The sequence below is a fragment of the Mauremys mutica genome, chromosome 3 (assembly GCF_020497125.1).
Source record: "Mauremys mutica isolate MM-2020 ecotype Southern chromosome 3, ASM2049712v1, whole genome shotgun sequence".
Classification (NCBI taxonomy): Eukaryota; Metazoa; Chordata; order Testudines; family Geoemydidae; genus Mauremys; species Mauremys mutica.
Genome location: NC_059074.1, coordinates 91065514 through 91093279, shown reverse-complemented (window position 1 = coordinate 91093279; position 27766 = coordinate 91065514). Strand labels below are relative to the sequence as shown.

Here is a 27766-nt window from a genome sequence, read left to right as displayed (position 1 = left end):
ACAAAGAGTCCTGTGGCACCTTAAAGACTAACGTATGTATTGGAGCATAAGCTTTCGTGGGTGAATACCCACTTCGTCAGACGCATGCGTATTCGCCCACAAAAGCTTATGCTCCAATATATCTGTTAGTCTTTAAGGTGCCACAGGACTCTTTCTTGCTTGGTTAAAAGAGGCTTCTTTAGACTACCCTGACTTGCATCTGACTCTAGTATTGATATAATAGGTGGAAGCCAGGGTGGCTTTAGCAGGGGTTCATGGGTTCAGTTGGACCCACGGAAATCTTGAAACCAAGGATGCAGAAACATCCTGCAGGAATAACTGGAGGAGAGCCATGTTTGCTCCTTTGCACAAGAAACAACATGCAGCTCCATAGGCCGAGTCCTGCATCATGGTGCTACCATTCCTGGCCAGGTCACGGCACGAAGAGGTCAGAGCTACAGCGGCCCAAAGGGAACTCTGGGTGGGGAGGGGTTGGTTCTCCAGGCACTAAGGGGAGCAGGGTCGGGTGCTGGCTCATGCTGGCCTTCTCCCCAATCTGAGCAGCTGGGTTTTGATGATGAGTGGAGCCCCCTCCTCCACCATTTCCTGGGTGGGGTCTGACTGCCTTGTGTAAACTAGGACTGGCCCCAGGGCGGCTGTGTAAAGTGAAGCTGACCCTGTGCTGAAGCCAGGCCCATGTCCTCACCACACATCCTACCACCCCCTCATCCCCCCAGTGCTCTCATTGTATCATGCTCTCTTTGTGTGTGTTTGTTTTTTGTTTTGTTTCATACCGCGATTACACTTGAGTTTAGTATACTGCACCAGTTCATCTGGGAGGCTACATCTGTGCTGGATGGAAATTACTGAATAGTCTGGCTTTCCCCTTAATTTGTCTTTTTGCCATTTTCCATTAACAAGGTGCTTAGCCCTCCTCTCTGTTTAAAGCATGCATAGGTTAATATTAGAGCTGGTCGGGAAATGAGATTTTCGTCTCTTGGAAAATTTAGACAATTCAAAATTAGTTTGCATTCCAAATCAGAATGGAAAGTCAAAATATCCCAACGTTTTGCAAATCAAAATATTTCAACTTGTGAATTGGAAATATTCAACTAAATGTCTACATTTATGAGCAAAACAATCTGACATGTTGAAATGATACCATTCTCTTCAAATTGACATTTTGAAATGAAGAAAGTTTCATTTTGAAATGTCAACTCATAATATTTTTATTTTCATCCTACTTGATCAAAAAATTGAAATCCTTTTCTCAAAATCAACATTTCCCCACAGAAAATTTAAATTTTAATTAAATGGTATTTTCAGAGAGAATTTTTCATGCTAAAAACTGCAGTCACTTTTAGTTTAATTAATATTCATTGTTGTGCCTCACTGAAGTTGCTTTTTATATTCTGTTCATTGTGAAGTAGGTGGTCTTGGGATTTGACAACTAGGGATTCATCTTAATACAATAAGTATTTGGGACTGGTTTTCAATACGTGCTGATGGCTGATGTGTAAATCCAATCCTGACCATTTTTGATCAGTAAAAATATTATGCCTCTGTTTGCTGCAGAAGATGTTACTCCCAGTAGCTCATACAAATTTATATTCTGTCTAGTTAAAGCTGTATGTTTTATTATCTGTCCCAAACTTGTGTAGTGTCACTGGTTGATAAACAGTTGTTTCATTCCTCCCCAGAGGTAGCTACACATTATTGGAGAGTGGTGAGATTCTTGTATGCTTTGTTTGTAAAGTGATTTATAAATACAAAAGTGAAATATAAATACAACCCATAGAGTCACCGTTTTTTCCTTTTTTTTCTCAAATTGTCTCTTTTGATACAAACTCTTAGATAGCTGTAGTTGTTTATGTATATACACAGTACATTCTAAAGCGATATATGCAGCATATCTGTGAATAGGCATGTCATTAGAAAATTGGATCAGTTTGTATGTTGGGATTTGGTATACTTCATGTTGTGGTAATGTGCCTACTCATTGAGGCTCTAAAGGGTTAATCGAAACATTAAATGAACCCTTTGCTATAATTTAGATCCCTTGTATATGAATGTACAGACATTTTATAAAAGCAGAATATCCTCCAAAATATCAAACAAAATGTGATAAAGTGCTTATTATGAAGCAGCTGGGTAACTTTTCCTCTTTGAAACATACATTGACAATCGATATAGAAATTGACAATACTGTATCAACATAGAATAGCTATTGACTTTACAGCTTGTTGCTATATGTCTTTTTGATTTTTGGAAAGGCTGTTTAAATATTTATTGCACATACTTCATTTGTAGACAACAGTGAAAAGCTTTAATTGTAAGTATCCAGGCCGTCCCATCTACTATTGCATGAGACTTTCAGCAAACTTCAGAGAGGCTGAAGTAGAGTGAGACTTGATAGTGTTCTCTATTTTATATTACCTTGTTATTGCTCAAAATTTTAAGGTTAACAGCTGGTGATAGGTGAAATTCTTTCAATATTGATGCATAATAGAACTGCTTGCTGAGGTTTTTTTTCAAATGATTCGGTGGATGGTGCGCCTTTTAAAAAGCTGCAGTTAATAACTTTTTTATATTTGAACATGCATGACAAATCCTGTGACCAGATGGTGGGATTTGCTTTTGAATAGCCACAACAACATTTTTGTTTTTCTTTTCCGTACCTAATCTGATACTTGCCATCAATCAGCTTTAGGCATCTCTCTTGTTCTTTTGAGGCCTGTGTTTCAGTTTTCTTCAGAGAGGCCGCTCCTATGAAGATTCCGTTTTTTATTTCTCTTATCCTCTTTGCAGAGATTGTACTCCTAGAAGACTCCTGCCTTTGATTCTTAGTTGTTTAAATACAAGTAATCAATTTATTATACCAGTGGCAAGAGTACTGTGTATGCTTAGATACAGTGTCCTTTTGTTGTCGTCATGGAACTATACACTCCTCTTAGCCTTCGGCAAGTACGTTGATTGTTTTGCTTTTAAGCTATTTTGCTGGAGAGTAGATACACGAGCACGTAATATTCATATACTTTATAGACATTTCTCTAGCTTATGCAATCTTTACATGTTATGTTCAGATAGTTTGAAGTGTTAAGTTATCATTGCAAAAAAAGCAGAACCTCGAGATTCACATGAGTTTCACAAGGATAAACATGAGCACCAGAACCATAACAATAAGCAGGAAATTGAGTAGCAAGTTGAGGCCTCTGTTGTTAGCAAGATCCATACTCTGCACTAGTCTGACCTCTTGTGCTTGCAACTGAATTCTTGATTGTAGCTGCTGTTGGTTCAGTTGCAGTAGTAAGAAATTGAGATTCGCATGTATTTCATCTTCTCGTTTTCTACCTGTCCTCAGTTTCTGCCACCTAAGAGAAAATTGTTTGTTCACAATAATAACTTAAACTCTTATGACTGCTAATGTTAATCCTCTACTTTCTGCGAAGAGCAGCTAGTTTGGAAAGATAACTTGTTTGACTTACTGATATCTCCTGTTTTGCTACTGCTCTTCTAAGGAACAGATCCATAGTAAAAGAAATGGGGATTATATAGCAATTTTATTAAAAAACAAAAAATTGGTGGTGCTGTCCAGGCAAAGCTCTCGTCAAGGTCACTTATGGAATGTACGGGTAATAATAATGGGGCTGAAACTTCCATTAAGGCCCATTACATTTCAAAAACTAGCAGCTTAAAACTTTTTGGAAGAGCACTAAAGTTTCAAAAAGTTTAACATTTCCTAACATGGGTCAAATGCATCTTTGCAAATAGGGAAATTTTCTTCCCTTCTAAGGTTTTCAGCATTGTGTGGCACAGCGAGCAACACCCGCTTATTTTTGCCAACTATGCGTTATGTAAGATTTATTGCAACCTTGCAAAAGCCTTATTAAGAGCCTAGTTTGAGTTGGCACAGGTCACATCTTTACTGCTTTTAATAAACACATATGCAGTAGTTTATTTAAAAATTTAATAACTTAGCAATTGTAAAAATAAAACATAAACAAATAGGACTGCTCGACACTATGTAAAATGCTGCCAAAACTTCATTTAGATGGCAAGCCAGTTTTTTTTGGGGGGGGGGGGGGGTTGAGGGAAAGGGGGATTGTTTATGGTTGTCAAATACATAAAACTAGTACCTTTTTTGGCATTTTTGTACCTTTTTAAAAATAGCGTATCTGATTTTTATAAAATAAAGTCTAAGAATTATGGTCCAGATATTAAAAAGAAATGGTTGAGCCTCGTTTAAACCATTACAAATACCTTAGGTGATTGTTAATGAGAACACTGATCTTGACAAAAGTCTCTATACATATGCCATTATACTTAGTTTTTGCACTACGGGCATAAAAATATGTTGACGTACCTTCCTCTGCCCCCAAGAAATGCATTTTAATTTACAAGTTTTAATTACAAGCTTTTGATTTATTTATTTATCTATAGAGTCCCACTACTACCTACAGCATTGCTAAAGTATCATGACATTTTTAAAAACGTGAAATTCCATTACAAACTTTAGGGGTGGGACAGACTGAAGATACAAAACAGTGGGACAGACTGAAGATACAAAACACCACATTGAAATATGGTTATCAGTGTTTCTCAGACTATTTACAAACATTTTCTAAATTAAGAGCTAGTCTCATAAGTACTATTTAGGGTGACCAGATAGCAACTGTGGAAAAAACGAGACAGAGGGTGGGGGGGGGGGGGGTAATAGGTGCCTATATAAGAAAAAGCCCTAAAAAAAGGGACTGTCCCTTTAAAAACAGAAAATCTGGTCATCCTAGCACTATTTAATGAGAATATGAATATCAGAATCTGGCACCAACATGCCACAGGCCAAATTCAGTGTGTGTGTAAATAGCTATGTGCATACTGGTGCATCCACAAGTAGGTGGAACCTGGCTTACACCAGATACCTATGCACTGTGGATTATTCCGCATTGTGAGACAGTGGTGGTTATGCACCTTTGCAAGAACAGTGTCATTTAGACCTTTTCCACATTAGCTTCTTCTCCCCTCCCCGCAGGATTTCCCATTGATGGCTCCCTTGGTGACCACATTAGCCACTGACAGAACTAGCATAGAAAAAGTGAAAGTACTGGTGCCCTTTTTAACTATCCAGGGTGTAACTGCTTCATGGTTTAGACTTGCTCTGAGCAGAACAGATAATGCTGAAATGGGTCAGACCTTCAGCAGGTGTAAAATGGGAACATCAGTTTATACCAGCTGATGATCTGGCCTAAAGACTGTAAACAGGGAGTCTTACTAAATAGTTTTTTAAAAAAGCATAATTCCCATCCTGACTAAATTCTTTCCTGGGATGGAACTTCTACTGACTATAGTGGAGTGCTAGAGTTAGGAGTTACTGAATCTTGAATTTTCATTTTTTGAAGGACTTATCCAAGATTATTGCTATATTTTTTTCTCCTTATTTTTATGTAAGATAAACTAGAAACAAATTCAGTAGTGTGCAGTAAATCAGCGGCAATTGATTGAATACAGAAATGAAAACTTCCCAAATCCAAAGCCACCTAAGATATTTGGAATTTTTATTCTTATAAAAAGAGTGAACTGTAGTGTAGTGTAGTTTAATTAAACTCACTAGATTGCTTGTATGCACTGAGTGAATTAAATCTACTTAAAATCCATTTAGGCATAATAAAGTAAGCAAATAGCACTAGTCAAAACAAACAGCACCACAGAGAATCAAAAAACTTTACATTGCTTAGTTCTTTCACATGACTTTATAAGTAGTTTAAAATTAACTCTTCTTTCTAAACTGGAGTGCATTTGAACATTCTTTACTTTTATATTAATATTTTATCTTCAAATGTTGATTTTTAGTAAAATGGAAGTACAATAAAATGCTTATTTTAAAGATCAGATAACTATACAAAGAATATTATGTACCCAAATTTTCAAAAAGGTTTTATTTATCTTTGGATTCCACTGATATTTACGGTATAAAGTATGATAGAAATGTTATCGTATATTCTTCATATCAACAGAATCCCAAGACACAAATGTAATCTTATAGTATACACTATAGATTTACATTGTTGCAAAATGCTAATAGTGTTTCCAGTTTCTTAAATTCATTTTTTCTTGTTTAAGGTTTTTTGACTCACTGTTTCATTTGTATGAGGAAAATTCTCTTTGTTCCAGGGTTTGCCTTCTAATATAAACAACTGATTCCTCTGAAGCCTATTATTCCAACAAGGAGTTCCCAGATTGCATGGGTTCCTCTTGAGGGCCTAACCATTTTCAAGACATTTTTCAGTAATGTTAAATGTTGGGTATTTTCAATATATATATTTTTAAATCCCACCAAGACAAACTAAAACTGGAAACCCTATATCCAAAAACATTTAAAAAGGCTTGTAGCTTTGGCTTTTCCCACTTCTTCTTCAGGGACATCCACACATGTTACAGGCAGATCTTTTAAATAGTTATTGTACAGTTACTAGAATTCCCTCATGAGTTTGTGGGGCAGGACTGAAAGATGTGGAATAAATCATGAGATCACTTAAACATTGTAATTATGAATAATATTCTTATAGTCACATTAAATTGTATGTGATAGCACATCTTTGTTTTTAAATTAATTGAAATTCTACCTAGACAGTCCAATAAACCATTTTTAAATAACAGTAAGTTTTTGCAAACAAGAATTATAAAGGTATTTGTTTCAAACTGTCCTCCGCTACATTTACAATTTCACTAAAAATAAGGCATTCATGCTTGGCTATAACAGAGGGACTAGGCTGAGAGGACACGCATGCTTTTATGTGAACCTAGTATTTATAAACACCTTTTGAAACAGGGATTATTTTACCAGTCTTCAATGGTGCATTCAGGATTCTGATATGTGCTTGAGATGCAAGAGGCAGTATTGACTACTGTCCTTCAAAAGAAAGGGAGTTGAAGGATAGTTGAATCCATCAATGCCTGAATTGGCCAGTGTATAGTACAGGGGTCTCAAACATGCGGCCTGCGGGCCGCATGCGGCCCGCGGAGCTCTTCCCTGCGGCCCGCGGAGCTCCCCAGGGGAGCTCCGCAGGGGCCCCCAAGAGAAGAGCGGAGGCTCCCGCCTCCGCCCCTCTCCTGGAGCCTTGGCGCATAGAGCGCCGAGTCTCCGTCCGAGCGCCTGAGCCCCGCCCCGATCCGAGCCGCGTGGGGAGGGGGCGGAGCTGGGAGCTCTGGGCTGAGCGCTGCGCTCGGCGTGGAGCTCCCAGCCCCGCCCCCTCACCACGCGGCTCTGAGCGGGACCGCTGGAGACGCGCTCGGGTAAGGGGGGGGGGAAAGCGGGACCCGCCGGGGCCGGGCCGGGGGAAGGGAAGCGGGACCCGCCGGGGCCGGGCGGGGGGGGGGGGGGGAAGGGAAGCGCTCGGGGCTGGGGCAGAGGATTAGGGTGCGGGGGGATGAGGGGTTCATGATGTGGGGGCGCTCAGGGCTGGGGCAGAGGATTAGGGTGCGGGGGGAATGAGGGCTCTGGCTGGGGCTGAGGATTAGGGTGCAAGGTCCTAGTGCCTGCCCTCCGCCAGTACTGGCAAGGCAGGCTTCCCTTACCCTGAGCCTCTCCAACCCCAAACCCTCAGCCCCAGCCAGAGCCCTCATTCCCCCCGCACCCTAATCCTCAGCCCCAGCCCTGAGCACCCCCACATCATGAACCCCTCATCCCCCTGCACCCTAATCCTCAGCCCCAGCCAGAGCCCTCATCCCCCCACACCCTAATCCTCTGCCCCAGCCCTGAGCCCCCCCGCATCATGAACCCCTCATCCCCCCGCACCCTAATCCTCTGCCCCAGCCCTGAGCGCCCCCACATCATGAACCCCTCATCCACAGCCCTCACCCCACACTCCAAACCTCTTCCCTAGCCCTGAGCCCCCTCGCATCATGAACCCCTCATCCACAGCCCTCACCCCACAGCCCAACCCTCTTCCCTAGCCCTGAGCCCCCTCGCATCATGAACCCCTCATCCACAGCCCTCACCCCACAGCCCAACCCTCTTCCCTAGCCCTGAGCCCCCTCCTGCATCATGTACCCCTCGCCCTCAGCCCCACAGCCCTCACCCCTGCACTCCCTCCTATCCCCAAACTCCGTCCCAAAGCCTGCACCCCCACCCCCTGCCGCAGCCTGGAGCCTGCATCGAGCACGGAGCCTGCATCGAGCACGGAGCCTGCATCCAGACCCCCTCCCCCACCCAAACTCCCTCCCAGAGCCTTAGGCAGTAAATCTAAGTGCGTGTTTTGTCCTTTGAGTGAGGTGCATTACTGAGTGTATATATTTATTAAAACTGTGCGCGCTTAGGGGAGGAGGTGGAGAAGAGACAGGGCAGGGGCGGGGCCTCATGGAAGGGGTGGATTGGGGGTGGGGCCAGGGGCAGCAAGGGGGCGTGTCAGTGATGCGGCCCTCGGGCCAATGCACTAGTCCTCATGCGGCCCTCGGGGTCATTTGAGTTTGAGACCCCTGGTATAGTAGCTATCTTTTTATTGCCTTTAGTTACCAACTTTATTCTATTCTTCTGCTGCCCTATGTGTCTGTCTGCTTTACCTAGGTAGGGCATCACCTTAATATGGGCATGGTGGCTTCCACCACACCAAATATTAGGCTAGTTCCTCATTCTGTTTGACTTCCCATATTTTCACTGTCATCAACCTCTACTCTTGTAACCTTAATTCCTGGGGCAAATTATTCTCCTTTGATGTTTGCATGAAACTCCCTTTGACATCACATAGAAGTTGCACACACATACTACAGTAGAATAGAGCCCTTTAAAAAATGAATGCTTTTTGGCTGGTACCCTAGATTCTTGTTTTTCCTCCCTTTAAATGCTGCTGGAATAGATCTTCTGAATATTAAAGATAGGCAAAAAGGGGGGAGGGGAACTGTAATCTAATGCATAATAATGCTTGTCAATTTCTAGTGACTTTCAGTATGAAACTGATATTTAACTTCAGTATTTCAAAGTCTTGCTGACTCAAATAGACTTCAATTGAAGGTTTTGCTCTTGAGAGATCAATAAATGCTCTAATTCAGAAGTTCTCAAGCTTTTTTATTGTATAACCTATTTATTAATAGGTAATTGTGCAAACTGCTTCCCTTCCTATCCAGGATAGTGTAGGTCACCTCCTTTGCAATCACACAGTGTCCCTTTAGAAAACTGGTACTGGGAAAATATTTGTGTGTGGCCTCTGGAAACGAGAAGAGCTAGCACTGTATGAAGTGCCAGCTATCTGCAGACCATTAGCAAGAGCTCCATAGACTGCCATGATCCATGGACCAGTTTGTGAACCACTGCTTTATTTTATTCTTGATGCCTGCAAAATATACCTTCCCTGGGAAAAGGCATGGTAGAAAATTTACAATATAATGACAAATGGGTAGCTTTTCATTCTAGACAATCACATTAGAAACACATCCATAGTCATCAGCTAGCTGGGAGCAGGCCTATGTTGTGTTTTTTTGACCTATTTCTGACCACCTTGATCTCACTAGAAGGTGAATTTGGTTCAAATACTATATTGATGAGCTGCCTCAAATAGAAAGGGTTTGGATAAGCAGTGAGTTACCTTTTAAAAAAAAAAAAGCAGTATTTTTCCTTGTACTGTATCCAGCTTGGGTAAGTTTGGTCAGAATAATGGGAATGACCTGACTGCAGAATAAAAAAACCCAAATCTTTTACTTTATTATACCAAATACAAAAGCAAGTCTGACATAGATAAATGCTGAATTTCCTGTATTGAATTTTCCTAATGTAAAGGAAATTGCATTTCTTAGTGCAAATTATGGTACATGTAAAGTGTGGTAGATAATAATCTGTTGCTAAAACTATGTAAAACAAAAGGATCTTGAGATCTCAAGGCTAGGGTTGCCAACCCTCCTGGTTTGGCTGGGAGTCTCCCGGTCAAGGCTCTCTCTCTCCAAAGTAGAGTAGAAGCCAAACCGGGAGATTTTAGGCGCTAAAAGTCTGGCGGCGCAGGGGGGTAATGCAGGCTCCCTGCCTGCCCTGGCCCCACGCTGCTCCCGGAAGTGGCCGGCATGATCCTGTGGGGACGGGAAGGGTTTCTGTGTGCTGCCCATGCCCCGAGCTCCGACTCCACAGCTCCCATTGGTCTGGAATGGCGGCCAATGGGAGCTGTGGGGGCGGTGCCTGCAGGCACAGGCAGTGTGTCGGGGGGCAGTAGGGATGTGCTGGCCGCTTCCGGAAGCAGCGCGCAGAGGGGCCAGCGTGCGAACTCCTGGCCTTGCTTACTTCCAGGCAGCTCCTGGTCGGTTGTGCAGCAGGGCTCAGGCAGGCTCCACCTCCACCGCTCCCATTGGCTGCACTTCACGACTAATGGGAGCTGCAGAGTCGGTGCTCGGGGTGCGGGCAGCGTGCAGAGACCCCTGCCCTCCCCCGGGGCCACCGGGACGTGCCGGACACTTCGGGAGTGGTGCTGGACCAAGGCAGGCAGGGAGCCTGCCTTAGCCCCACTGAGCTGCCGCCTGAGGTAAGTGCTGCCTGACTGGAGCTTGCGCGCACGCACACACACACACACACATCCCCTGCCACAGGCCTGAGCCCCTTCCTGCATCCAGACTCCCTCCCAGAGTTTGCACCTTGCACCCCAACCCCCTGCCCCAGGATCATCCCGGAGCCTCCTCCCACACTCCAAAATCTTCGGCCCCAGCCCAGAGCCTGCATCCCCTCCCACATCCCAACTCCCTGCTCCAGCCCAGTGAGGGTGGGGGAGAGCAGGTGACAGAGGGAGTGGGAAAATGGAGTGAGCAGGATGGGGCCTCGGAGAAGGGGTGGGGCAGGGGTGTTTGGGTTTGTGTGATTGGACAATTGGCAAGCCTACTCAAGGCACACTTTTGGCTTCTAACGTCCTTCTAACATCCAGTTAGCCAACTGAACACAATGAGTGAATACTGTTCTCTTACCAGGGTGGTTGGTTCTTGATATACCTTGAAAAACAAATCAAAACTTTCTCTGCAAATGAAAGCTTGTTTCAATAGACATATCTTTTTAAAACTGAGTCACAAGTCATGTGAAAAGATACCAGACAGAATTGAAGTTTTGGCATTACTTTTCTTCCCAATAATCAGTTCTAAACCCCTTCCTTAAATAGGAAAAAAGAAAAAGACAATTTATATCTGGGAAAAGGTTTCTTTAAAATAGCTTCTACTTCATTTTTCAGGATTCTAGTCGTAAACTATTAGAGCAAGTTGAATAATTTCAATTAACAGTGTAACATTGTAGCATCTTGAAGAATACATTCAAATCTAAATGTGCCTGTGCATCATTTTGGATTGATCTGGGCTTCTATGAGATATTAAAATATATATCCAATATCTAAAAAGATTTACAGTGAAATTTTAAAGCACGCAGGCCCAAAAGAGTGAGGTGGGTTTTTTTAATATTGTGGTTCACTTGGCTGAAACACTAATTGAATAACACAATTAATGCCCTTTCTTACTTCCATGAACAAGGCACAAATTTACCACATTCACATGAGATGCCTCTTAGCAAGGTGAACAAACAAGTTAGTTCATGGACAGCTTTGTACCAGTAGGCTTTAAGTCACTGTTCAGTACAGAAGTGCTTTTTAATGTGTTTACAATGGCTAGTCCGAAAATGGTGCAGTGGTTGACGAGACTGTTTTAGTCCAACTGCTCGACCTGCTCACATGGGTATTCTTGCCTTGGGAGTTTCTTGTTTAGTTCTTTTTTTTCCCCTTTTGGTGTGGCTTTCTTATAGGATAGTGAAATGGGAAGCAAAGATTCTGTGGAACTTCAGAGAAGCATCACAAGGATACAGATAAGCAAGAGGCATATTAAAATAAGACAAAAATTTATAAAGAGCTCCTGGAGCTTTTGGCGTGTTTGTGGGTTCACCTCAATAGTTGAGGCCCTCCTCATGGCAGAGCGGGTTATGTGCTGGACCTTCTCCATGGCAACAGGAAAGCAGAGAGCACAAGTCAGGTTTTAGAAGAAGTGCAGGTAAAAAACAGAAGTTGTCAGGAACAGTGCAAAGTGGTTATTATCTTCAGTTTTTGGTTTAGAGAATCTGTGTGGAGCTGGGAAAGCAGGAAAGTGAAGAGTTAGAAACACAAAAGTAAAGTGTTTTGATCAGTGCATGTGCAGATTGTATTCATGTTATAATAGTGCCTGAAAGAAAAAGTGAAGTTACTTTCCACAGTGTGCTACACATTATTTTCCCTTTAAAAAAAATGATTTTCAAGACAGATAAGACTTAGTGGAATTGCACATGCAACTTTATGAGTGAGTTATTGAGTGCCTGCAAATCTGTGGTGGGAGGCCCTTTCTGAAATGGGACTTGTGGATGTTCAGCATTTCTCAGAATCAGTCCAGTAGGGCCTAATCTGATTTCCTTCAGAGTCTAGGGAAAGACTTCCCATGTCTTCAGTCGGAGTTGGTTCTGGCCAATTAGGAGGCAGGATGGTCTTGTGGATAAAAGCCACAGGACATAGAGTCAGGAAATTCTGATTCTTTTTCTGGCTGTGTCACTGACTACTTATGTGACCTTGGACAAATCATTTAACTTCAGTGCCTCATTTTTGAGGGGGAGTGGAAAAACTAATCTTGCTAATGCATTTCCTTTCCAAGTAGAAAGAATGTCATGTGTAAGCAGATGCTGTGGCAGCGTCTAATACGTATCATTGATATGGGGAATTTCTAGTAAAATTATCTTGAAGGACGGGCAGTCTGAGACACGAGACTTTTCTTCTCTGAAAGTACTTATGTGCACTAAAAATTTCATGCGCAAAGGCGTGATGTTGCAATAAATGCCTGGGAAAATATAACTTTTAAATTTGTTAGTGATAGATACAGTGTTGCTTGAAGTGCTTTTTATAAGAAATAAAGAGAAGATAAGTATGCAGTGCTTTCAGGAATGCAAGTTATACTGAGTTTTTTTTAAAAAAAAAAAAGCCCCCAAAACATGCTGTAAGCTCTTCAGGGCAAGGGGCCGTCCTTTTGCTATGTGTCTGTTCAGAACCTATACAATGAGGGCTTGATCCATGGCTGGGGCTGCTAGGCACAACAAGAATACAAATAATTGATGATAATGATGGTAACCTTAAGCTGCCCTTGGATAAATACATTTATTCACCATATATTTTTCTCCTAGGGGAGAATTTGCCCCTCAATGTTTGTTTATATTACATATATCTTTATGTATGCAGTGTAGCTGTAGCTGTGACGGTCCAAGGATATTACAGAGACAAGGTGGGTGAGGTAATCGCTTTTATTGGACCAACTTCTGTTGGTGAGAGAGACAAGCTTTGAAGCCACACACGGTTCTTCCTCAGCTCTGGGAAAGGTCTTCCCATCACAATAAAATGCTAAACCAGTGATTCTCAAACTTTTGTACTGGTGACCCCTTTCACATAGCAAGCGTATGAATGTGACCCCCCACTTATAAATTAAAAACACTTTTAAATATATTTAACACCATTATAAATGCTGGAGGCAAAGCGAGGTTTGGGTGGAAGCTGACAGCTCACAACCCTGCACATAATAGCCTCACAACCCCCCCGAGGGGTCCCAACCCCCAGTTTGAGAAAGTCTTTACTAAACAATCGGTTCCACCTTGCATTTTGCTGTGATGCTGGGAGTATAAGAAGGGCTCTGTGTGCCTTGAAAGCTTGTCTCTCTCACCAACAGAAGTTGGTCCAATAAAATATATTACCTCACCTGCCTTGTCTCTCTCTATGGCAGATATACTTTCTCTGCTCATGACCCAAATAAGTTTATTGATAACAGCTATATTTTAAGATGTATAGACTCCTGCCATTGCATCCATATAGAGTGGGGGAAGACAAATCCTTAGCAGTGACCATCCCACAAACGGCAGCATAACTGCTGTGTGAACCATCCTGACTGTAAAAGGGGGGTGGATGGAGAGTAGCGTAAGGAGGCTTCCATTACACATCCAGCCTCCATATCCATAAATTTGCTTGCCAATCTGGCTAAAGGATTCATAAGAAATATCATACAGTGAACTTCATGAAAACTTTCAACCTATCTTTTTTTCTCTTCTCAAAAATCTGTCCACAGGAGAGGACGATAAGGGGCTGTTAGTTCATAGCCACTACTGTTGTATGCTGTGACCAGGATCTGTTTTCAGCATCAAAGACTGCAATAGCATTTCAAAAACTGACTTAAAAATCAGATTGCACATAGATATATTAATAGCTTTGGTTGGTTGAATGTGGTGACATCTTTTCCTAAAATTAGATTCTACAATTTTAGTACAGTATGTGACATCAAGAGCTTTTTTTAGTTGACACTTTAATTTTTCAGCTTAGTTTGACGCTAGATAGATGAAAGCAGGTATAGCATAAACACTTAAAGTGCTTGCCCGGCATATTCCATTCAGTTATTTGTCTGGTCTGTGTCTCTTTTGTGTAAGTGCAGTAAAAGCAAGACAGACGTGCAAGAATTCTCAGATGACTTGACTGTAAGTTTATCCATTCGCCTAGCCTAATAGGGGCTGAGATACACTAGAATGTTTATTCTGTTCCAGAGGAGGTATGCTAGTTCAAGCACTAACGTGTTTTTATACTGACACAAACAAGTTGGTTCAAGCAGTGCATAAGATTGACACTTCAGACAACCATATTTGTGATGAAGTAATTCCCAGCAACCAGCTGTGCCATTATTTAATGGCCACCACAATTGAGAGAAGACCCATCATTTAGTAAGGTCATATTAAAAAATGTTAATGGTGATTTTTTTTTTAAACCTTTGGAAGGAGAGAGGAAATGTTGTTAGTGAAATAGTCATTGGGCTTGATTCTCATATAGCACTCTGGCTGTGTAAAGGAGCCTTAAAGTGAGATAGTGGCATAATTGAAAATATGTACCTTTGTGTTTAAAAGATTCATATTTTTAATGCTCTGGAAGAACAAGATGTAGGGAGTTCAGAATTCAGTAATTAGTGTTGCTGTGCTAGAGAACCTATGTGAAGTTCTTAAAGAAGCACCAGCAGGGTTTCAGAAGCAATTTTGAGTGCTCTTGTCTTCTCCCTACATAATACGTCTCTGTTTGGGAGAGGTTTTCTGATCTACATGTAGCTCTATATGTCTAGACTTCAATATGTGTTTCGCTACAAGGTGCTTGGTTTCAGCTAGCAAATGCACATCTTGCTTGTTAATCTTCCCTGGGTGTGCATAAAGAGAAATAGACACAGTAACACAGCTGTGTATGGATAACAAACAAGGTCAAAAGGTATAGTCCAATAGTCTATCCCGAAGAATCATTTAATTAAAATGAAGGCCTATTCTTGCTGTATATCATAACAGCATAGAAAGGCCCAAGTTTAGATCACTGGTGCTAATGTTTTAGGTCAACACAATGACGAAACCACCCACACACACATCCCCCTCAGAAGACAAAAGTGGGAGTTTCAGCAGGAGGGCAAATTATATTTGAGATCTTATGTGCCAAGTACTATTGTGTTCAGATGCAGTACTGTCCTGCGTTGTCCCAGAAACAAACCTTTGACTCCATCGTTGAATGGGTGTGTTCACTTTACTGGAAGACATTGTGCACACTTCATTGTTTAGGTAAAAGGCCAAATTGCCGATCCTACATGTCCGTATGCTAAGGTTACTTTACAGTTGTTGTCTTACAGTGGTTCAGCAGATCAGTCACTGTTGGGCTCCTAGCTGACAAGCAATTACGTGTGGTTATTTTTAATCCGTTTCTGGGTACCCTTCTCACTGAGAGGAGGTATGTGAACAAAGTTCAAAACCATAGTGAACAAAGTTGAAACCTGTAGGCCAAATTCATTCCAGGTGTAAGTATATTGACTTCACTTGGGTCACACAGGATAAATTTGGCTCCATTGGAAACAGTGATTTTAGACACAGTTTACCCATTTCCTGTTGTATATTTACTAAATGTGGTAGTTATATCAGTGAAATAAAAGGAATTTGACATGCATGATTTATTATCTTCCCATGTAACCAAACTAATTTGTGGTATGGAATAGTAAGACGGGCACAGGAAATGAAAAATAGGTAATGAAGTATTTCACAGTAATTTCATTTTGGTAGCATGGTACAAAAAGCACTATTCCTAGTTGCTTCCTTTTGAAAATGAACAATTTAGTGACCGTCAGTACCACAGAGCGAAAATGCTAGAGAGTTATGTGATCTGTGGTTTATGTATATTTTTGGAAGCTATTATCTAAAATAATCCAGCATACAACATACTTTTGGATTAATTGTTGTTCCTCTGGTCTTCCTACACGAAATCCCAATAATCCTAGTTGAGATGAGATGCTCTTTGTAAATTCAGGTGAGGAAGAACTAAAAGGTCACAGTTTGTATTTGACAGTGGGAACTGGTCACCTCATACCAAAAGCAAAAGAGAGCTAGTCAAATATCTAGGATTAAACACTGAACGTTAGCTGTGGGAGTGTAGATCTGGAGCCCCTGATAACAGTTAGATGTGCAACGTGCAGATCCAAGAGGAAGATTGAGAGTACAATTTGCTACTCTGCTCATGCACAGAAATCTGTAGGCAATGCAGAGGATCTGCCTGTTGATTTCCCTCCCTGACCGGAGGATTTTGCTCTATTTATAGTTCCTCAAAAATCTGTTTAATCCCAGCATATGTAACCTCCTTTTTGAGCCAGTGACTGTATTAATTCATTTAATTTTGAGAACCTTCTATGTCCTTCTGAAGTCACCTTTTTTTTTCAGTCTAGGAAGAAGAGGGAACATTAACTCATTAGACCACTAGAGGGCCCCTGTCTACTGTTTATGTTCCAGTTAGTTCAATAAAACAAGTGTTCATTAAAAAAACAAGACTAGATCATAGGTGGTGTGTTGCTAGAGAGGCTTGTAATGGCATCTAGCAATTTTCTGAAGTGGAGCAATGCTCTGCCAATGGTCCACTGGTTCTTTGGTCACTAGCTGGATGTCTGTATATCCACCCACAGCATAGGAGCTTTCCTGTACCACTGTTCAAGTATTGTAGAACCTCTGGTTAGAATTCTTTCTTATTCTCTGATTCAAGTGTTTCAGCTAGAGAAGAGTTCTGATCAGAGCAGCCCACTGTAGGAAAGGACTAGCATTGTGGGCACAATAAATTGTTCCCACACCACGAGTGGGGCAGTCATCTGATGGGAGCAACCTGAACATCAAACAAGGGAAGCTGAATTGGGGGAAGAGAATGGATAGAACTGTGTGAAGGATGGAGACTAGACAAAAATAGATGTCACAGTTGGGGGAGATGGAAACACAGAAATAGGGTATGGGGACAGGAGAGGAGAAATGGAGCGGGAGATCAAAGGGATGAAGGGGCCAAACATGAACAGAGAGGGAAAGAGAAACAAGGGTGTAAAGAAACAAGAAGAGACAAACTGAAGCTGGAGTACAGAAAACAGTTCATGAACGGTAGAGGGAGTCCATTTTGCCAGAAATAGCAAGGACCAAATTTTAAAATTGCTTGTGGTTGCTTTTTGTTGTACATTGTCCATACACTTCGATTTAATGATGGATGAGGGGGATACTTTATATAGATTTAAAAATTAAGTCTTCTGATGATATTTGAGGATCCTAACTGAATTTTCCTGCCCGGTATTAAGAATCTTTTGTGCAATGGCATTTAAATCAGATTAATGGAGTCAGTGGTTAAGATGTCATAAAACAGGCTAAGTGTAGCTATTTCGTTGGCCATTTTCAGGGGCCCAGGGCCCCCCCCCCATTTTGATTGATAGCTATTTTACTTCTGGAACAAGAACGGCAGCAAAATCAATGCGATAGAGCTTCTTCCTAAATCATAGGTTGCTGAGGACCAACATAGGCTAGAGTGCCAAATATTACACTGATTGGGTCCTATAAATACCTAACAGATAAATTAAATATATGTATACATGCCTAATTACTCACTCAGTGTCTGCAACAGTTGTAGTTGTGCATACATAGCTTAGATTCTTGTTTCTGAAAGTCACCCAGCATGTCTCATATGGTAATACTGATCATCATCTAATAAAATTAGTAATGATCTTGCTATATATATATTCAGCCATTAGAATGGTTTTGTGGCTGACTCAAATCTGAGTTAAATTCCTAGCTCTGCCATAGACTTCCTGTGTGATCTTGGGCAAGTCACTCAGTCTGTCTATGTATCAATTCCCAATCTTAAAAACTGGGGAATAATAATACCACTTGCTTTTTCCAATTTGTTTGTTTGGCATGTCTGTTTAGACGGAGCTCTTTGGGAATGGAGCTCTCTTAATGTGTGCGTGTACAGCATCTAGTACACTGGGTCTCCAGTCGCAGTTGGGGTTCTAATTGCTACTGTAGTACTAATAATTGATAACGGAAATAGAAAGCAAGTAAGTGAAAATAGAATTGAGGCAAAGATGACGCAATGAGAAACAATTTTTTTCCTTCATAATCTTATTAAAAAGAATGGTGTTGGGATGGAGTAGGGGGTGAGTTCAAGTGGTCAAAAAGTGATTTGATATGCGGACAAATCTCCAAAAGCATACATATATCCCTGATTCTGCTTTTCAGAGCTCGGTCCTCAACTGTCATACATTTATTGTTTGATCTAATGCCATTAAAACAAACAAAACAAAGGTGTTTTGATTATTCCTATGTGGATGTGTTTGGAGCATTTGTCACATGCTGATGTTTTATAAAGTACAGGAATAAGGACATTTTTGCTCTCTGTAATTATGGGCCCATCTTAATGAGCTTCATGTTTACCAGTAATACTACAGTGAGGAAGTTCTATTCATAGCTTTCCTGCAGAAAAAGAAATAAAGTTCCCTTGGAACTCCTTGCCAGAGGATGTTGTGAGGGCCAAGACCATAACAGGGTTCAAAAAGAACTAGATAAGTTCATGGAGGCTAGGTCCATCAATGGCTATTAGCCAGGATGGACAGGGATGGTGTCCGTAGCCCTGTTTGCCAGAAGCTGGTAATGAGCGACAGGGGATGGATCATTTGATGATTACCTGTTCTGTTCATTCCCTCTGGGGCACCTGGCACTGGCCACTGTCGTAAGACAGGATACTGGGCTAGATGGACCTTTGGTCTGCCCCAGTAGGGCCGTTCTTATGTTCTAAAGCATCTAAAGTAATGAATTTTAGAGCAATGATGTTCTACATAGGATATAACTTGTCTCTAGACATCTATGAAACACTCATTAATTTTCCCTTCTGCAGTACAGTATTTACAAAACTCTCTAAATATTAATAAGGAATCAGACAATTAAACAAAGGCAGATTATTGCTGTTAACTGTAAGTCAAATGTAACATTTTACATCTGTTTAAAAACATTTTTTTCATTTATATCACCAATACTTTTGTTGTTACTCAGCATTAGGGTGACCAGACAGCAAGAGTTTAAAATCAGGACGGGGGTGGGGAGTAATAGGAACCTATATAAGAAAAAGACCCCAAAATCAGGACTGTCCCTATAAAATCGGGACATCTGGTCACCCTACTCAGCATTCTTGGACATCTACAAAATGGGTTATTACTCGTGCAAGCTATTGAGATTATGTATAGATGATCCACATTCTAACCTAATGTAAATCAGCATAACTCCATTGAAGCCAGTGGAACTATATCCATTTACATCAGGCAAGAATCGCACCTGATATAGCCATGGATGTTTTTTTTATGAAGTCTAATAATACCAGGGCAGCTAAGTGCTATAGTTCTGTTTGTGTGTATTATATACACAGTTTAATAACTCAAATTTCTTGTTGATTTCTTAAATATAATTACGGTACTTAGTGTGAGCAAATCCTTATCTTTGTATGAAAAGACAAAATATTTGGTTTTTAAATAAAAACATTTAAAAGGAAAATAAAATGCTGTTACCTAAATGTCCTGAGACAAATGCCTCTTGCAGGCAAAATGAGAAGTACTACTGCTTCCTTCTGGAAACAACTCCTATAACAGAATTACATAGCCTTCAACTAGTTATATGCTGCAAAGTTCACCATATGAACATCAAAGTGTTCCAGGAATAGAGTTCAAACAGTTCCCGTTTGCACATGGATGATGTGTCCAAATACAAATATATGGGTAAATTCTTGATGAATACATTGCACACAACTCTCAATAATGTTAATGGAATTGCATTTAGGCACTCCCAAGAGTGTTGGGAGAATATACTTTTAAATACAAAATATACAGTAGAACTTTGGTATTCATGGATCTTATCCTAAAATGTAAACATGCATATATGAGGGGTATATCGATAGAAATACAGTGCTACTCTTAGAACAGATATAGGTTTATAATTTACTGAGTCCATTTTTGTGTTTTGTAGTCTCCTGACTTCCAAAAAAAAAATTATAGATTTCTCCCTGTTATTTAGGAAAATTATCATCAGATTCCTAGACTCATGCAGTCATGCATGGATCCTTGGATTTCTCAACAGAATAAGTTAACATGAAAATACAAAAACAAATGTAAGAAGTGACAAAGAAATGTTCCTGTTTACCAGACATATCCTTTATTTTACTCATTTCCTTTCTTTAATTAATAAAATGTATTTTTGCTTTATATGTCCTTTTAAAATATGACCCTTTATAACAGCTAAAACTTTTTCATGTGGGTTTGTTTTTGTTTTGTACAGTGCCTGAACACTTTTATCAACGATGGATGAGAAGGATAACTTATTTATAAAAATTACTTTTGATATTGAGACTCTTAGCTGTATTTTCCTGCTAGGTATTAAGAATCTTTTGTGCCATTGTATTTCAATGAAACTAATGGATTCAGAAGTTAAGATATCATTAAAAAGTTAAGTTCAGGTTATATTGGCCATCAGAAAAAAAAGAAGCCTTAAAAAGATTTCAGAACTGAGACATAGTATTTTTACATTAAAATTTGAATACTACAAAATGATTAAGGATCAGCATTTTAACCCTTCTTTATAATCAAAATAGGGGGTCTATATATATCATATGTTTAATTTAAAAAAAAAGTCTCTTCTAAAAATGTTCTATAAGTGGATCAGTTTTTCTGATTTAAGAATAGGAAGGTGAACTTTCCTTATGTTGGGTTGCTAGTGGGCAACTAAACTAAAAGTAGAAACCCTCAAAACCAAAAAAAAGTAATGTAAACTCTTGAATAAAATTTTACTTTTTGATGAGAACAGAAAAATTTGGTTTGAGTTTTAAAACAAAAGCAACAACTGCCAACAAAAACCTGAGTAGAGGTGTGGGAGAAATTAAGACTTCTGGTGTTGGGTGATGTTTGCTTAATCCATTCCCCAAGGAAAACATAGCTTCATATTAAAAAGAAGAAGCTAATGATTTTTAAAAACAAGACTACCGTCCTTATTTTTTCCATTGCACTATTTTTTGGCTTGGAACAGTAATGCCTAAAATCTCTCCACTTTATATATATATATAAAAAAAACAAACAAAAAAAAACAGCTGTAAGGGTTGGGTTTTATTTTAAATAAGCATTTACAATACAGGCTGCTAATTTTTGCACAGAGCAGTTTAGTTTGGAAAACTAAAATATCATTGTAATAAGAAGAGATCCCTTACCTCTGCTGATGATTATTAGTGAATTATAAGATAATGTGTTCTGAGCTGTGGGAAACTTTGTCTGGACTTCTCTGGCAACTTGTCTGCCTGTCACCAAGTTTGTAGGAACAATTGAAGAAGGTGGAGGAAAAAATAATAAAAGTTTGAGGCAGGGCTCATGATGTCATGCAGGAATTCAGAAGTTGTGATTGGTTACAACATGGCCTTTTAGTACAGGGCAGTTGCTCATCTAAACTCATTATAGCAGTAATGTTAGCACTGGGGAAATGGGTTTGTTTTTTTGTTTGTTTTTGCCACATTCTTTAAGAAAGTGGACAGGAGGAAAGCAGTCTGCATGGCCATGAACTGAAGAACTTCTGCAGTGATATCATCCAGTGTTTGGAAACATGGAGATGAGGCTGCATGCAAATATGTAGTATTTTTAGTAACTTATATAAAATTGTGATTAATTAAGAAAACTCTAGAAAATTCTTCAAAATGGTGAATTTACTACAACAACGACAAATATGTCCCTATAATAAAAATCTCCCTTTTAATATTTTGCTTTCATATAAATTAACTTTTTTTTTTCCTTATGGGTCTTGAGCATCTTCACAAGCTTTGAACCATTTTCATTTGTTAAAAGGGATTTACAAAGGTATGTGGTGTGTATAGCTTTTAGTGTTGTTATACACCTGATCACTATCCTCTTTACGTCACAGTATGAGTATCCTTGTTGTGTTCTCCAAAGCTTTCCTTCCCCACCACAGAGGAACTGATGCACTTTGTGCTTCATTTCAAGATCTCCACACCCACAGACTAGATGTGGGGCAGGATTTTGCCCCAGACAAATTGAGATGCTTTTAGCTCTCCACATATGCTTAAAATAGTTACTTATCTTGCCCTTTACCTCAAACCAAATTATATTGTGGTCAGATATGATCATTTTTATAAGAAAGCATGGATATTGTATTTGGCACTATAGTAAACAGAGGAAGGTTAAATAGACAGAGAACACAAACCAGACACACAATACTGTGCTGAGAGAAGGATTCTGTCTTGCAGCATTGTTTAAAAAGATAGTGTTTGCATTAAAATACTTTTTTTTTTTTGCACTGTTTTGATGAGATTCTCTTAGACTTTAACCTTAGTTAAGTGAAGGCAGGTCCTGTAAAACGGTTACAATAACTTGAATTTGAAGCTTTTATTCTAATACAGTAAATCTGGCAGTTTTCTATTGCCCTTTAGTATCAGGAACAGAAAATTTAAGGTTACATGTTTCAATTGAAAGTTAATTGAATGTCTCCTCAGTGAATGGTGGTGATTCTTTACTTGTGCATAAGGCCTCATAATTCACTTGTAGTGACAGTGTTAGTATTATGGATCTCTGACATCTCAGGAGAAATGTATTTGCCCTTTATAAAGAAAGCATCCTATATTTATCACAGGATGTAGTCCTGCAAAAAGTTCATTTACCATTGATGGGTACATTATGGTGCTGTTCTCTTACTTTAGACAAAACAAACCACTTTTAGCAAAAGTACTTTCTTTAACTTAGTCAGCTGCTTCACTTCTCACTTAACAGGGGACATTTCACTTTAAAAGTCATTAATGTTTGACTAAAACACCCAGCATATCATTAACTGTAATTTATGTCCATCCCTTGTACAGATGGGCATAGCAAAAGTGCTATTTTGCATTTATTCATTCCCAGACTTTTAACTTGTCTTTGATGTTGATGCATTGGTCTGTTACTGCCTCTTTAGGGGTGTGTCTGTGTACACTTCATAAGGATTATTTTTTTTTCATATATAGTATTGTGACATGTTGGGAAGGAAAAAAATGCCTTCAATCCAGTAGTTTCATCTAGTTTATTAAAATCGATACTTTTTATTGTGTTTAATTGTTTGTACTATTCTCTCATTTATTTCCTCGTCATAAATTAAACAGTGCCTTCAAAAGAATTTAATGAATCTCTTCTGTATGTTTCTAAGACCATTTTAGGACTGTCTACTCCAGAACCATTTAAAATATCTGAATAAGAAGTACAGATTCAGACTAAGTGAATGCTATGAGTATGTCCACTGTGGATCTTGTGTAGATCATACTGATTGTGGACAAATTGGTCTTAGATTAGACAAATTGTTGCTATAGAACTTTGTTAAACTTCAGTCTGAAATCTCCTTTTCTGACATATGACACCTGGAAGAGGGGACTCAGTTATCTGTGTAGTCCTTTTAAAATATCTAACATGCTCCCTGTTGACCTACCGGCGCAGTAGGTCCACAAATTGTACTGAAATGCATACTGCCTTTTTCTGCGTATATTTTACAAGATGCTCAGCCACAAATGAACTAATTTGGGACATTAGAAAAGAAAAGGTTTAAAAAAGGAATACATGTTGGAGGCTTTGACATGCTTCATTTTCTTCTTGGGAACAAAAATGTGCAGCTGCTGCTTGCATGACCTTAAATGGAGATGATCTGGACTATCTCCAGTGGGATTAGAAATCCACCACCAGAGCATGTTTGTGTTCTTGTATTTAGAGATCCGGTTGCTTTTTGGGATAATATCCAAAGAACACAAGCATTTTACACTTGGTGTAGCAGCTCCTTATTTAACTAATAATAGAAATTTCCTTGAGGTTATTTTGTCTTTTGTGGGTTTTTGTTTTTAAAATTTCAGATATAGATGTCAGTCACTTGTACTATCTTGGTAAAAACTCTGAGATGTTAGTGTTTTCTGTGATCTATGGTGATGGATAGAAACGAACTATAAAACATAAGCATAGTCTGGTTTTGTGGCTTTAAAGTAACCAAAGAAATTCAGCACTAAAATTGAACACCAATGATGAGGCCTTCTCACACTGTTGTGCCACTTTTCTCTAATAATATGGGTAAATTAAAATGTACATTTACTCTGCCTCTGTAAAAATGACATAATTGAGAGTCCATCTCTCTCTAGGATTTCAGTAGAACATGTTCAGTTTAAAAATAATAGAAAAGATATTTTTGTTTTTTTTCCCTAACTGCCAGTGCTGCAAACTCACCTTGAGAACTGAGCTAGAGTTCCTCTGTTTTTTGTGTGTTGTCACCAGTGTAACATACGATCCACAAGCCAAATGCTGCTCTTGGTGATAACCTCACTGTTGTTTGTGTTTGCACAGGTGTCACTGATTGTAATTTAGGAAACACTTATGTTGATGTATGGTGTTTGTTTTGCACTACAGGACTAACAGTACTAAAAGTAAAAAGTGGTGAAAACTTTTTTGTTTCTGAATTTGGCAGATATGATTCTAAAAGCATAGAAAGGGCTAGTTCTTCTTCATCTGCTGTAAATTAGCATAGTCCCATTAAAGCCAATGTCAGTATACAGATTTATAGCAGCTAAAGATCTGGCCCAAAAGCAGATGTGGTAAGCAGGTGTCATTTTACTTAGTTGTTTTAACAACAGAATTGCACTTTGACAGTTTCCTATCTCTGAATTTTTCTTGCTTCATTTTGGTGGTGAGGTTTAAGAATACAGTCCTGACTTCAGTGAGTCTCATGTCAGTCTCCTGTTTTTAACTGGGGTGGGGCGGGGGAGAGCGCTGCAGAGAAGTGGGGTTGAGGCTTTGTTTGGTTTTGTTTAACTTAATGTGTTAGTGAAGCATTTAGTGAAACATTCTCTAGTAACATAACCAGAGTTCACGCTTCAGGAATAACAAATAAGATCAAAGTGATGATGTTAACATATAATCTACGCAGTCTGATTTTAGTGTTTTGTGTGTTTTTAATCACAAAAGCTATATAAATAGATAGGTTGCACTCCATAGCCTGTGGGGTAATTTAATTAGTCATTTGCTTTGAAGATGTTCAGCAGTATTCTGAATTTTTTTCCATTGCCCTTCACCACATCACTCCAGGATATCTTCACCCCTCTCCCCCTTCTCTTTGTTTTTCGCCTGCCTCGTGCTACTGTCAGGCTATTGTTACAACATTCTGTATCCAAGTTAAAGGAGATGGAAGAGTCACAGGGAGAGTCCTCTCTAAGAGAGCCACCTTTCCTGCTTCATAGATTGGCTTACAGAGGATTGTGTGGAGTGTTGTTGTGGAGGAGGCCTTCCTTCCTCACACCTGTGCCCTGCAGATCAAGGCCTGTCATCTTAGCACCACATTTTATTGTCCTCTGGTAAAAAAAAAAAAGGATGAAAGTTTTTAATGATTTCCTAAAATTGGACTGTCATTAAAGTGCTGGCTTTATTTTTATTTTTAAATTTTATTCTGTCATCGATAATAGCAAGGTAAAATGATAAGTCTTTGGCTTTATACCTTTTTTCTTAAGTATACATAAGCATATGGGTTTAAAATCGTGTGGAACATAACTGAATAGAAAAGTCTCTCATCATTGGAGCTGCAGCGTAACATATCTCTCTGGGACTCTTTTTCTCTTGGAATGCTAAAGGCTCTAACAGTATTGATTGTCAGGTTTGTTACTAACAGAAGACTGTTTCAGAAAAGGTCAGCTGTAATATTTTCATTTCCTTCAGTCTCTTATGGGCATGAACTTTTAACAAGTGCAGTAGATTACAGTGTTAACAAGTATAATGGCACCTGTTATGTTCTTTGATACTTTGACCTATTGGTAGGATAGGGGAAGAGGATCAAAAAAGATTTTTGGCTGGATCTTGTGGTATGTATTCATAGTGGTTCCCCTGACCTCCAAAATATACAATTTATTTTCCTTAGTACATATTTGGCATAAATTGTACCCATGTAATACCTTATTTTTACAATAAATATTAGCACCATAAACATCTATATTCTGTAAAACATCTGGCTCCTTTGGTATGAACACTTTTTTTTGACTATTCAAGTAAATAGTTGGTTTATTTAACTAGTAAGTTAAGAGAACCGTTACGCTTGTCTCGCTGCCAGAAAGCAACGTGATACAGCAGAGAACATTCAAGGAAAAAAGAGAATTACTTCAGCTTCAGTGCTTTTGGTTAACACCGTGCTTTTTTTTTTTTTTTTAATAATTGCAAAATCTTCAAACGCATTATAATTTGAAGTTTTAGTTCTCTCAGTTGATTAGCTTAGTTTATTTGCATGAAGTGATGTGCTGAGATTCTTGTAACAAAGAAACTGTGTTGAGTGTCTTTCAGATAAACTGTTCCAGGAAACACACAGATTAGTTGTGTTATTTGACATGGTATGAGTGATGGATGAACACAGGGACAAAGGCATATGAAGGAGAGATAAAAGACCTGAAGACCATGTTTCAATTGCCAAGTGTGGTGGCACTGGATTATCTCTCCACTTTAACAGCAATTATAGAATGGAGGCCAGAGATTGTGTTTTGGACTTCAGCTGCTACATATCTTCAGTAGTAGATTATCTTTAACAGGGGAGTGCTCAAACTTTGCCCAATTGGGGAGCACATTAGCAATACTCAGGAGCATGAGAGTTGTAACACAGAGAACACTGTAGTAGCAAGTTTCATCCTAATACGCAGTAGTACTCATGAATGGCATGGCTGCCCTCATGCAATGCTCCATCTGGCTCCAAGGGGCACTTCATTCATTAAGATGGAGGTGGCATAAAGAGGTCTTTTTTTTTTTTTTTTTTTTTTAAGTTTCCTTGGATTTACTCCTCAGAAGGAAATGGCTGTATTTGGCTTGCAGGCCACTTGTTTAGTCATGCTTTACCAGGTGCATGTGTGAAATATTGAAATAGGAAATTTTAACACTTTCCAAGTTTAAGAAATTGTCATTTACTCCTTTTCTCTTCCTCCCCCACTATCTTCATCTTGCTTGTGTATGGGATGGTGATACAAAGATGAGTGGAAAAGCTCTTGGTGGATTACCAGCCATTAGCCATTTCTCTGTTTGTTTCCAAAATAGATATAAATAAAATATTTGGTTAGTTTACACAATTTCACTTTTTATACAGAATTTCTCCAGTTTAATAATAATAATGTGTTGACTTCTTGTCATTCATTTCACGTGTACATGGGCAAGAAAAAATACTAAAGACTTTATATGAAGTATAGCTGCTTCCTGTGAGGTTCTCTGGTAACACCTATGGGGGAGGAGGGGAAAGCCCAGCTTCCCCCACCGCCCCGAATACTTGTGAGTTTGAGGGGTTGAAATCTGCCTCTGAGCCAAAGTGTTCAAAACTTCGGAGTATTTGGATCACACCATTATAGAAAGTATCAAACTGTGAACTTTAATCTGGGATCCATCTGTAAGCAATAAGAACAGATTCCAATGGAAGCCTGATATA

The 27766-nt window shown here is 39.5% G+C and overlaps 2 protein-coding genes across 15 annotated transcripts in view; one reads left to right on the top strand and one right to left on the bottom strand.

Annotated features, from left to right (window-relative positions):
* The window catches only part of CEP85L (centrosomal protein 85 like), a 209799-nt gene that overhangs the window by 123467 nt on the left and 58566 nt on the right, over positions 1 to 27766 (top strand). The window lies entirely within an intron of this gene.
* On the bottom strand, positions 125 to 21622 carry PLN (phospholamban). Of its 4 annotated transcripts, none has more exons than XR_006578031.1 (3): positions 21525 to 21622; positions 19840 to 19911; positions 125 to 3350 (listed from the first exon to the last, which is right to left on the bottom strand). XR_006578031.1 is itself a non-coding variant. In XM_045009630.1 (3 exons), the coding sequence occupies exon 3, from the start codon at positions 11917 to 11919 to the stop codon at positions 11761 to 11763; it is 159 nt and encodes a 52-aa protein (XP_044865565.1). In that variant the 5' UTR covers positions 11920 to 12044; positions 19840 to 19911; positions 21525 to 21622; the 3' UTR covers positions 11293 to 11760. The 4 variants fall into 4 exon arrangements, 2 of the variants coding, with proteins under 2 accessions (XP_044865565.1, XP_044865566.1); XM_045009630.1 differs by lacking the exon at positions 125 to 3350 and adding an exon at positions 11293 to 12044; XR_006578032.1 differs by lacking the exon at positions 19840 to 19911.